Source organism: Planococcus citri, chromosome 1 (assembly GCF_950023065.1).
Source record: "Planococcus citri chromosome 1, ihPlaCitr1.1, whole genome shotgun sequence".
Classification (NCBI taxonomy): Eukaryota; Metazoa; Arthropoda; class Insecta; order Hemiptera; family Pseudococcidae; genus Planococcus; species Planococcus citri.
In genome coordinates this window covers 54232553-54245840 of record NC_088677.1, presented here as the reverse complement: position 1 = coordinate 54245840, position 13288 = coordinate 54232553, and the positions used below count along the sequence as shown (strand labels likewise).

Below are 13288 nucleotides of genomic sequence, written 5' to 3'. Positions count from 1 at the left end.
ATCGGCCAAGGTCCATAGAAGTCCATTTAATCGGAATCCACGTTTAATTACTCCCAGATTTAGAAATTTATAATTATTCATTACTGAAAAACTGATTTTTTCCTAATTGGCGAAATTTCATTTTACAACTAGAAAATTTTTTTATAAAGTAAATGAATGTTTCCAAACCACAAAAAAGTGTTCCTTGCGGTCAATGATATGATATAAAAAATTCAAAATCAGTTTATTTCATTAAATAGTACGTATTTCTCCAAAAATCTGTTTATGTAGTAGCAAAAAATTGCGCTAGTCTAATAATTTTCACACCACTGTAGTTGTACCTTTCCATGGACCTGACGGAGTACTCATTTATGTAACTTACCAGGGAGGTGCCCTAGGTGACATTCACCAATTTCAACGATTCTTTCACCATTGGGTAGAGGACATCGAATATAGCATAACCTCAAATTTTCTGCTACTGAAGTTGATATTTTGATTTTTGAGAGTCTGAGAGTGGTTTTTCAATTTCACATAGAAATTTTGAAAAATTGAGCAAAAATAGTCGGCGTAAGTAGCATACCTAAACCTCTGGTAATATTTTGACATTTTTATACATACAGTGAGACTAGCCCATTATGAAATTTTCTGCTGCTAAAGTTGATAATTCAGCCATCCAGGGTGATTTTTTGATTTTCACATTTCAATTTTGAAAAAATTGATCAAAAATCAAAAATTGCCCTGGATGACTGAAATATCAAATTCAGCAGCTGAAAATTTCACCGTGGGTTAGTCTCATGGCATGTATTAAAATTCCTAAATAATATCGTGAAAGTTCAAGTATGCGACCTGGGCTGACTTATTTTTAGCCAATTTTTCAAAATTGCATTGTAAAAATCGAAAAATTGCTCTCAAAAATCGTAATATCAATTTAAGCAGCTAAAAATTTGGGGTTAGGCTGTGTTCGATGTCCTCTATCCAATGATGTAAGAATCATTGAAATCGGTGAATGTCACCTGGGACACCTCCCTTGTTAGCTGGCACCGGTGATCTAATTTGTTTGGAAGAAGATAACGGCGTTAACAACTTTGGCTCTGAATATTGATTTAAGAATTCAATGTTATGAATGAATAAGAACCGACCTGAAATTGAATAGAGTTTGACAGCATTTAATACTTTGTTGATTGATGAAGAATTTTCAATTGTTGATATTCATTATAATAAACCAAAGAAACTTTCTAGAACTGCAAAAGTTCGTCTTACCTATTCAAAATCTTTTTCAAATGAATTTTTTGTAATAGGTATAATCCTATTTTTGAATTTCTAGTGGGGTGGTCTATCTCGATTCGTGTACATGTAGTACTAAATCATATCACATATGACATCCCTGTACCAATTAGGAGAGTGTTTTTATTAGTGCCATGTTTATGAAGTCGGCGTTATAATCAAAGGATCACCTCGTGGGTATGTGTGGCGTTTACATATCGTAAAAGTGCAGCATTTTCGATACCACATCGTAGATCGTGGTATTTCGTTGTTTACGATTTGTAAACTTAATTAAAGCTCAAACTTTGGGAGTACGTTTACGATAATTTTCTTCATATTAAAAGCTCTTCGGATAGTCGTATTTTCACCTTTTTAGAATCGACGCGACGTGTAAAAAAAGGGCTCACTCCCTTACTAAACTTAATTAAAACGAAAGAACCGTAATATAGATGTTTATCTTAAACGAAAGGGTGGACCATACAGGTATACAAAATAGAAACCGAGTTTGTTTACTCGACGAATTATATCGATGTGTGTATAGAGTGGAACGATTTTACTAACTAGGAAGGGATTAAATTGCAGTATCTTTCTATGACACGTGTGCAGTGCATTCGTTGCACCGGTGCAAGTAACCTCGTGGTCGTGTTTTTTTTTGGCAGCCTTTACGGAATGCGTAAATTAATTTTGGAATGTAAAGTACTTACGTATATACATAGGCATACAGTTTATTTGACAATTATTAATGGGCTCGAAAGAGTCTTAGCTGTGTCACTGAGTGAAGATAAATACTCGTTAATCAGTAACTCAACTTGATACCTTTTTGTATGAATTTGTAAGTACATATTGCGACAATATTCGAGTATCCGGCTATTTATGAAGTTGCCATGTTTTTGTATTTGAGTGTGAATTGTTGATGTTGTTGAATAGGTGAATGAACTAAGTATTTCGCAACTGTCGACGATTTTTGTTATTTTAGTTTTTTTTACAATGAATGATTTATTAGTTTTTTAAAAGTTTCATTTACATGTACCATGTACCTATACTTACCATTGAAGAGTGTTGACGAGAAAAGAGAAGAATATCACCAAGAACAATTCTTTATGGAAATGACTAGATTTAAATATTTTGAATTTCTTTGTCACCTTGCTCGATCGATATTTTTAGATCCTTAGGAATCACTTGGCTCTGTGGTTAATTTTTAAGTAATTCTCTCAGGCGTGATTGAATTTTTGAAAATTTTTTTAATAATGAATTGGGAGATTGGACTCCGAAGTATCGATTTATCATTTTAAAAATATAAAATTTTTATTCGTTTATGAGAAAAATTGAATTAAAATTCACCACTTAGCCAAGTACATACTCGTACTTACTTAAACCACTAGATGTTCTTTAAAAGTGATCAATTTTTGATGTTCTTCCTCTTCTTCTTCGTCCAACTCTTCATTATAATTTTTAATCTTAATTTGTATTAAATCAGTCTTTTTTTTTTCTTTTTTTAGGATGTGATTATAATTTTTAATATAATTTGTATTAAATCAGTCTTTTTTTTCCTTTTTTTTTAGGATGTGGTGGTTTCTTACGAGTTGATCAATCTTGAAGATTTGCATTTAAGTGGAAAATATTATAAATGTTTCAACACTACACCCAAATGCAGGCAAGTTCAGTTTAAATATCTCGTTTCAGGTTTCATCTTATGATTTTTTTTGCGTAGAGATCGAACGTTCAGTTTGGAACTCATTATAATATTTTAAAATTTGTTACGTTTTTTTGGGGAAACGTCTTTTCAGTCCCCAAAATAATCTTACAACGCTAACTTGCGATCATAGGAAAAATTTTTGCTGTTGCAGACCAATAGGTAGTTTTCCAACTGTGTGATTGATTCTGCAGAGGGTGCTTGTTTGTGGGAATTTTTGAGCATGATACTCAAAGTGACAGCATTAAGGTTGATTGCAGTTCCATGTTGAGCAGTTGTTTTACCCTTTTACATCAAATAAATACTATGTACTTGTCCAGTTCTGACAGCAGGATATTCAGAGCATTGTTGATTACTTCAGGTTTAGGAGTTTCATAAACATTTAAGATGTTGTTTTGAGGTTTAAAAAATAGAAACAAATCATCTGTTATGTCGATTATTGTGCATAAAATTGTGAAATGCGAAGCAATCAAAACCTTGCCTCAATTTTCTACTGAAACATGCACAAAAGCATTGTAAGTGTAGCTTAACCGGATAGAATAATGCAATCCGATAGTATCTTAGAAAACAAAATGAGGAACAGAAGGAAAGATTTGTACTACAATCTTAATTAAAAATCTCGATTCTAAAGTGATGGAAAGTGTTTTTTTTTTCATCGCTGTAATCCAATAATTTTAAATAGGTACTTACATGCCTATTGCGGAAATGAGGAATATTTACTTTCTTTGAAAATTTAAGTTCTGCATATTTTACAAATTTTGAGATAAAATTCGTTAAATTCAATAAAATTGTCTCAAATGTTGAAGTTACCGCGAGTAAATTACGTATTATTGAACGGTGGATGCATATTTTTTCGAAAGAGAACTGGCTGTCATCGTTAAGTACTTTTATTAATTCTTTATGGTCTTAAAAAGTTACGCACTTTAGAAAGACTAAATTCTTGAACAAGCATCAGGTGGAAATTGTTCTTATAATATAGTTATCGGGGAGGAGTAAATATGATTAATGGGACAGTTTTAGTTCGTATTTAATAATAAATTAATTTTTGAAACAACCTGCACACTGCATAGTTTTGAAGGTTGACAACATCGTATAGCAGGATCAAGTTAACCTACGCCCTCGATCACACTTAATAATCTCGAACGAGTTTCTGAGTAATAAGAATTAGACATATTGGAATTTTTTCGAGTAGGATTGCGAAAAAATTGCAATGTGGGGTATTCGTCTGTAGGAGGCGTTGGTTTGAGGATGGGTGTGTTAATATATAATACATTAGGAAGCATCGAGGCAAAAAAGAGAAATAATTTCGAGTTTATCGATCCTGGTATTTTAATTTTTAATGAAAATACAAACTCTGTATTCATATCGCGTTTCTCACGTACACTTGGCCTTGGGTAAAGGTAAATGTTGCTGTAATTTTCCTTTTCGTAATCATTTCGATGGAGGGTGGATAGATGAAATGGTCAAAGGAAACACGATTCGTCTTTTTTTTCTTTTTTGGTCGGCTCTTGAATAATTAATGGTTCATTTTTACGCTATTTTTGGTATCGAGTTGTGTCATCATTGTTGACATTTGTGTTACGAAAACCAAAGATTTCGAACTGGTTGCTAAAATACCTTATACGTACAAGGTTGAATTTTGATAATTGAAAAAAAAATATATGTCATGCATGCTTAAACATTTATGGTGTTTGTAAATTCGTTAATAATTCCGGTTGCTAATTTTTTCTGTATTGTTCTCACAGGAACGCGAAGAAAAAACGCCAACTCCGAAGAAAAGTCGATTTGTGCCATAATAATAATACAGTCAATGTAGAACATTCTAGTCCAGTACCAAATAACGAATCAAAATTCAATCGTAACTGTTTTGACAATAAACGGATTCGAAACAATTATCATTATTTTTCGGACGGTGAATTATGCAAAATGCCAATGGGTATTACTTTTAGTTGTTTTTACTACTTTGATATTTTTTTCCTACTCGTGTCCGATCGTATTTTATTAATCTCTTCTGTTATCCATTTCGTAGATTTTGAAAATTCATCTATGAAAAATAGCTTTTCAATGTCGTCGCTTCAGCCTTCTATACGTGGACGTTTAAAGCAGTCTGATCAAGCGGCTAATGTCACGCCCGTGCTTCCAAATAGAGCCTACAATAGCCTGAATCATAAACTTAAGTGAGTACTCGTATATTGGAATTTTTATCGCTCTACGATGATGATTCAACATCGAAGTAATTTTTCAACGTGATTATTCGCAGGAAACGATCTCCTGAACAAGAATGCTGGCGAAATTCATGGGGTCAGGATGATCAAAAAGATGAACTATGGACAGCATTTAATTCCAACTATCAATATTTAATGAACAATAATCTTATAGAAAGTTGTACGGTTAGTTTTTGCCATTGGTTTTATATTTTGTTATGTATTATGTGATACGATTTTAATCGTTTGAAATAATTTTTAAATTTGTTTAAACGAAAAATATTTTACGAAAAAAAAAATTATAGTTATCCACAAAAAGGAACTTTTAACAATAACAACTTTATTGGCCTTTGCATGACCGTAATTGATCCAAATTGATCGATAAAATTAAACAATATCTTATGGCTGAAAAACAGTCAATAGTATTTCATTGGATGCGGCGGCGTTAACATCGAATTAAAAAAATAACAAAAATACGTTTTCCTTAACAGTAGGAATTGTTTTGTACTACTGCATGCTGCAGTGACATGTTAGACAGTTTGTTCGCGTTGCCTCTATATTTTCATTTTCGATGTCAGCACGTTCGATTTGGATTGACATTATTTGCTTTTTATTACCTATATGGCGACAGGATACTTCACTTTTGTTTGAAGTATTACGTAAATGAAGACTGGATGTCTGTCAGATCGGATGAGAAAAATACTAAATTTATTTGTCTTGATAAAGTTGCTGATAATATCTCACAAATACCTAAAAAAAAAAAGCAATGGAATATTGTACATTTGTGCATACAAAATTTTTACACTGGAATTTTCGAACATTTGATCAATATTTGAGTAAAATTTCTCATTTTTAGTGCGCGAAAAAGAGATGAGACCGAGAGGAAGGCCAAAGTGAACTGCTGGAAGAATTTAAATTTTACTGTACCCAATTCATGATTGAAACCAAAGTTCCAAATTTCAGATTTAAAGCCCCTAAATGTGGGTCGGTTTAATTTTTTTTTATAGTCAGATGATTTTATTATCATAATAATCTTTTTTTGACTTGAAGTAATACAAATTTTCTTTAAGGGAGGAGAGGGGGGAACAAAATTGAAAGATAGAGTCGAGAAATTGGACTCTCTATGTTCGTTACACAAATGAACTATTACTTTTTTCATGTTTTCTTGTTATTCAAAAAATGTGATGAATTTCAATAAAAATATTGATGAAACAATTTTTTTGAGTCCTGAATTTTTGTGGCAAGCGAGGGGGTGAGCAGCGAGAAATTCTCAGCACTGTATTTGACTTTTTTTTTGGGTTAAAAAGAGGTTTTTATTTGATTTGAAGCACCTAGTCGAAATGAAAATTTTCACTCTCTTTCCCGAAATAGAAGCAAGGTTGGAAAATAACTGCCTGTGGTATTCAATTTTGGGTTGCATTATCTCTACAAAATGATCTTTCCTTTTCCAATTTCTTGATATGACTGAGTTTCAGGAGTAAGTGGAAGATGGTAAGAGTTGTTACGAGGGAGTGAGATTTTCACGCCTTCTGGCGCTACTGTTTTAAGGTCTAAACATGATTTTTATGAAATTTTTGAAAAAAAAATCAGAATAATCATTTTGTAAAATACTCTACGGTGAATATTTCCACTTACAATTTATGCGTCTTGTTTTGTAAATTTCAATTTTCATTCGAGTGGTAGGTGATGAAAAAGCATGACCGAGCCACGTACGTAGTAATGAACTTGAATTAACTTGTTAAAAATGAATTTATTACCCTTTTTTTATTTTTTTGGCTACTAAACACGCGAACTTAATATTAACCTTGGTCGAGCCGATTTTTATCAGCATGGAAAATTATGTATTATTTTAAAACGTCAAATTAAAATTCTAGTCGCTTTTTGGTGTACCTGTCAATTTTTTCACGACTTATTTAGGAAATTCAATTGTTGTAGAACTTGAAATATTCACTAGAAATATTTACGATGAATACTTTCGTACCCAACTATTTCCATTTGATTGATTCTAATCGATATTTTCGTTTCAGGAGGTAAAAAATGACTTGAATTTATCTCCATCCAGCGATTGGACGTTTACCTATTTTAAACAACAGTACATCGAATTAGATTCTTGGCTTAATAGCGTACAAAGTGCTATTTACGCTAAAGAAGAAAATTTAACTATTGGCAACATAAGACTGGTATGCTCATTATTCGTGTACCTACCTATAAATATATTCGATTGGTAGCTTTGATTTCAATACAACGTAATTCATTGTATTTTGAACGATTTATTTTACAGACTCATGTAGAAGAATTGCAACGTAAAAATTACCAAAGAAAGATATTCGTTAGTCAAAGTTCACGATTAGTTACCCAGTATCCGCAATATAAAGATGAAATTTTAGAATACGTATCTCAATTGAACTTTAAATGGGATCAGTTAACACAAACCGTATCACCGAAGAGGAATATTAGTACAGATTATTGCTCCATTTATAGAGGTATTATTGGTTTTCTTTTAAATTTCACCAGTCGAGGTATTTTGTCGTGTCGGTCGTTAAAAATTTTCAAGATGTGTCAGAAAACGTATAATTTTATTTGTTTTATTATCGAGAAATTTTAAAAATGAGTTCATTATGAGTTTATGATTGAGTCATTTATCCAATATTGATAAAATACGAGAGAAGTACCTGCTTTGAAATTTCACTTCAAGTGTAGTCTAGGTAATAGGTATTGACGTTTTCAATTTTTTTTTAAATTTCTTCGAAAATTTCTGCTTTTTAAGCTTTTCAAGTACAATAGAGAATATTGTTGAATTGGTTTAATGAAATTTGAAGAATTATTTTCTACAGAGAAATCGCATCAAGAAATTATTTCACAGATGCATTGTCTTTAAATTTTTTCGAACTCATTGTTGAACGATTTTCAACGTTATTATTCACCGGTTTCCCGTGTAAGTTCGTATTTTGCCGAATAATTTCTAGTTGTGATGTTTGAGGTTTCAAAAACACCCCCTCCCCATACAAAAATATAAAAAAATTCAAAATAGACTTGTTTACGAAGCAAGCTGGAACGCTGCTCTCTATGATGACCATCCTCTCATTTATCTGATTGTGAGTTGTTTTTGAAAAGTGCTTGGAAAAATATGCATCGATTTTAATTTATCTGTAGTAAGAGTTGCCTTTGCATTCGATTTCACCGGAGCGTTTTTAAGAGCGTCTTAAGATTTCGGAAGCAGAGAAAGAAGTGGAGAAATATTGCTGCTTTCACGTACCGTTGACGAACTTGGAAAAAAAAAGTTTGAAAGAGTAGCCTGGCTTTTTGAAAATTTGTTGTTGAATAATAAGTGGTTAAATTGGATATGAAATAAAAAAAAAGAATTTATCAAAATTCATCTTAGATGATTGCCAGAAAATAAATTCAGTGTATTCCCATATAATACGAGTATGATATTGGTGATCATTTTTGAATAGATTTCTTTCTTCTTGAAGAATCCTTTATTTCATATTTAAAAATTCAAAAAATCGTTTTGATAGTGAACCAACCCTCGATATTGATGATGTAGGTTTGATCAAAGAATTTTATTCCATGAAGAAATTTATGTGTAAGATCTCGATGGAAAACAAAAAAATGAAAAAAGTTATTGATGCTGTTTTTTCTATCTGCATAAATATGTGTTATGTATTACGAGCCAAGATGTGGTTGAAAATAATTTTTGAAAGAAGGAAATAGGGAATATCTAATTAGAAACGTGATGAAAAATCGCAAATTAAACCATGGTTCTAGTTCAAATGATGTATCTTTGCAATTTAAAAAAACCATTTAATTTATTAGTACTTACCAACTAGAGTTAGTTTGTTTTAAACAAAATTTTTTAAAAAACTGTTAGAAACACTGTTTTAAGCACGTAAAACAAAGTTTGAAAACACATGTTTTTTTTGCGCTAATGAAATAATATTGAAGAAAACAAATCGTCTATGTAATCCAAATCGGCAATTTGACATATTTTGTTGTTTTTTTTTAAATTTTTATTTATATGTTTTAAACAGAGAAAGAAACAAAAAAAAAAAATGTTTTAAGCAAATAAAAAAAACGGTTTCGTTTTACTTTTTCTGCCAAAACTGTTACCGTAAGTTGATTTTTGAAGAAGAAGAAAAAAAAGGATTACATAATATACACATACATACATATGAACGTCATATGAATTAAAGGTTGATCTAGCGCTCACTCTCTATGCTTTTTTAAAAAAAGAAATAATTCTATAATGAATATTGAATTTCAACGAAAAATGAAAAAATGAAGAAACGAATGATTAGAGTAAGATCTAAGTCTAACAACTATACTTACGTTTTTTGTTTTTTGTTTTTGTTTTTTTAAATGATATTGATGGTATACAGGTACTCGTATTTTATTACCTACCATTTGAATTAAGACCGATTTCAATAGGCAAAGAACAAGTGCTTCAATTATTTCAAATTTCAAATTTCAATCGAGGAAAACTAGTGATTGTGTTTAAGTATTTCAATTTTTTTTTTTTTTTTTTTGAAAGATGTATGTAGTTGGCGAATTTGTTTTTGTTTTAGTTTTTTTTTCGGCATCTGTTTCTTTTTACAATATTGTTATTTGCCAAAGGAAAATTTTCGAGTTTTTTCGTTTGCGTTTAATGAATGATTTCTTACATTTGAACGACTTCAGTTGATTTTATTATGATTTTATGATTTACGATTGCTTACCTGTATTTATTTAATACCTAAATTCCCAGATTTTTTTCAACAAAAATTGACAATGTAGTTTCCAGTTTTTAGGTGGTCTTAGTTGTAGAATAAAATTGTTTTTCTCGTTATTTCAACATTTTTCTCTTACTTGAATAGGTAGGTATTTGAAAACTGGAAAAAATTGCAATTCATTATTTTTTATTCTAGCTGGTAAATTGATTTATTGAATGTTTCAACATTTTTATTTCACTTTAGGTGCCTGAAAATGGAAATGAAAAATGGAATTTTTTCATTCGAATTGAGAAATTGATTCATTGAATATACTTGACTACAGACACAGACCGTTCTTATATTTTTATGCTATTCTGACGTGCAATTAATCATTAGATTTTATTTGTTCATTTTCACATTGAATCCTTTTTTTTAAAAAAAATAATATCATCTTGTAAGATTTTCTGGAAAATATTTCTAATTTTTCATTTCAAGCAGGTACTTTGATGAACAATTCATTCTAAATAATTACAGTTTCTGGTTAGTTTTTTATTTTATTTATTCAAAACAATCACTGAAATCAACATTTAAGTCAATACTATAGTGTTTGTAAGTGATTTTTTTTAAAATTAATTTTATCTGCTAAAGTGAGCCATTTTTTAAAATTGTTTGACAAGCCTTTGCCATTATTTATATTTTTCGATTTATTGTGTGATTCTATATTTCAAAAATATCTGTACTGAGACTTTTTTTTGAATCTAGTGAGAATTTTTTTAAAACTACATTTTAATTTTGTTTTGCAGATGTTCAACGTGAATTAAATTGTCTTCGAAATTGGATAAAAGCTATGGAGAAGAAAATTCATCCTCTTAATTTTCGAACTGTGTGGTCCCACGATCAATTAAAATTGAAAGCTAAAGAACATGAGGTAAGTTTTTAAACTCCAATCAGTGTTTTAAGTAGATGCATATTTGAGTTGAAACTTAGCGTTCTCGATTACGATTTTTATTACAATATCATTAGAAACGAATGTGAATAATCGAAAGCATGTGGCAGATTCGTAGATCTTTCATTTGTGTCTTCACAGAAACTTTTAAAAAAAAAGATTCTTACTTATTTGGTTTATTTTCTGATGAAAACATGGATATTTTTCGACAATAATTTTTAATCTAGCCCTTCTTCCCTTTGAATACATTCAAGTTTCGATCAGCTGCTAATCGAAGGTCTTGTTGCATCGATTACGTATAACTTAATCTAAGCATTTATAAATAATTTTCGTGAAATTAAAATGACAACGAATATTTATCATTTAATTTCACTTTCCTTCGACGTAAATTAGGTACGAGTATAAAGATTTAGTTTCAAACACTTGAAAAAATTTTTATTCGTGAAATTAAGTAAATTAACGAAAAATCATTCTCCAAGACGTTCAAACGTTTCACAACTATGGAAGATTTTATATTTTATTAATTTGGCGTGAATCGTTTTTACTTGAATGGGCTTGGGTTCCTGGTTGGTAGATATTTGTGATTTTTTTTTTTTTTGGTCGTACCGGTAAATCAACAATACGGTAATAATAGCGAATGAAATCAGCGATTATTCTGAACTGCTTGAGAATCTCGAGAAATGTTCTCAAAAGTGATATTCATTGTCGTGAGAATTGGATTTTTGCATCGTTGATTTCTTAACCTACGCGTTACGTTATTTCAACTTCCTGGATGAACTCGCAAATTAGGTATCAATTTATCCGTTAGGTTTTATTTTTTTCACGTTTTTCGTGTTGGAAAAATTTCGATACTGGTTGATCTTATGTAGCATGATTACTGTCGTGATATCGTGATCTTGATGACTCGATGTTTTGTATATAGGATGTATCATATCAATGTTGGAGTTGTTTACATTTTCAGTCTGCATCTGATACCCAGACCCACACATGGTCATGAAAAATTTATGTTTTTAAAAATTTAATTAGCGATGCCGGAATTGATATTTCTTTTATCGAAATTGATCAGCTTATGTAGGTTTTTATGATGCAATCTGTTCAACAGTGGTAGCCAGAGCCGTCTAGAACCAAAACAGTACAAAACAAATATCATTTCCACAGCAGTCAGCCCCCTCTTTCTCAACTTCATAGAGAATTGAAACTGATAGAAAAATTATTAAACTGAATCAGTTTCTTCAAATCATGCAATAAAAAATTAAAATTTTTGAACGAATTTTGTGAAGTCGATTACGATTTCTGAACGATTGTTTCGTTAATTTTTTTCCTACGTACGTTTATGTATGTTTACCTCTTTGAAAATGTAGTTGATTTTTACCTATTTTTCAGTGAAATAGAGAGGGCAGGTACTATTTTTGTTAACTCGATGGAAGTGGGGGATTATGGTAGGTTTTCTTTGCGTGTTAGGGTCTAAGGATCAGGACTAGACCACTCATTCAAACTGGTGTTTCCTTATTTAATTATTTATTTATTTATTTATAAGTACTACATGTACCAAATTTTGAGGGAGATCAAACTCGAAAACTATGAACTACGGGATAAAAATGATTATGGTGATTTGTAGAGATGGTATTGAAGTTATGAGATTTTGAGTTTAATTAAAATCGGTTGAAACGTTTTCGAGATAATTGAGTTTGCGATTTTTATGCGGATTCCCTTCCAAACGAACTGCTTTCAGCTATTGTCGAAGAACATATTGAACAGTCAACTGTGCCTTTGAGAGAAGATGTATGTAGGGGAAGGATTAGAGTTCTGTCTGGTTGTTTCATTCTACATGTATAGATTGTACTTCTGTGTGAAATTTCATCTCATTAAAGAATCGTTTGAATTTGTATACCTTTGAGAAGGAGGGATGAAGTTAAATTCTACCTAAAGGGTACCCCCCGATAAGATAGGCAAAATGCCCTTAACCTCAGATTTCGATGAAACTCACAGGGTATGTTTAGTACCCCCAAAAAATAATTTTGGGCCCATAGCCCGCTCCCCACCCCACCCCCCTCAGCCAGGGGGGCCAAAAAACGCGTTTTTCAGGGGAAAAATTCTGTATCAGCGCGTAATTAAGATAAATTGATTCTGTAAACGAATATAGTTAGAAGATACATGGGCGTACCTCCCTGAATTTTTTCAGAATTTTTCATCACACGGGGAGAGAAGGGGGGACAAAAGAAAACTTTAAATCGACATTACTCCGGAACGAAAAAACATACCAAAACGATTTTTTCGTCAAATATGTATCTTTAGGTCTACTTTCTATAGAAGTCATCACCCGGCCATTTGGAGTGGTGGGTCAAGCTCAAAAGCTCAAAAAACTCTCAAACAACCACGTTTTTTGCGTTTTTCTCCAAAAATATGGACAAATGGCGAAAATCTAAGAGAACCAAGTTGTTCAGCGTGAAATTTTACCTCAGAATTGTGTAATTGAAAATTCATTTACACCGCATGATCGTAAAACTACATGCGC

General features: G+C 31.3%; 1 protein-coding gene across 1 annotated transcript in view; it reads left to right on the top strand.

Moving 5' to 3' along the window:
- klar (klarsicht) overlaps nt 1-13288 on the top strand; it is a 159782-nt gene that overhangs the window by 58443 nt on the left and 88051 nt on the right. Inside the window, exons 2-8 of the mRNA XM_065346264.1 lie at nt 2805-2896; nt 4681-4871; nt 4965-5112; nt 5196-5325; nt 7167-7319; nt 7421-7622; nt 10631-10755. Coding sequence (XP_065202336.1) covers nt 4862-4871; nt 4965-5112; nt 5196-5325; nt 7167-7319; nt 7421-7622; nt 10631-10755 — 768 coding nt within the window. The 5' untranslated portion in view covers nt 2805-2896; nt 4681-4861. The remainder of the gene's footprint in view (nt 1-2804; nt 2897-4680; nt 4872-4964; nt 5113-5195; nt 5326-7166; nt 7320-7420; nt 7623-10630; nt 10756-13288) is intronic.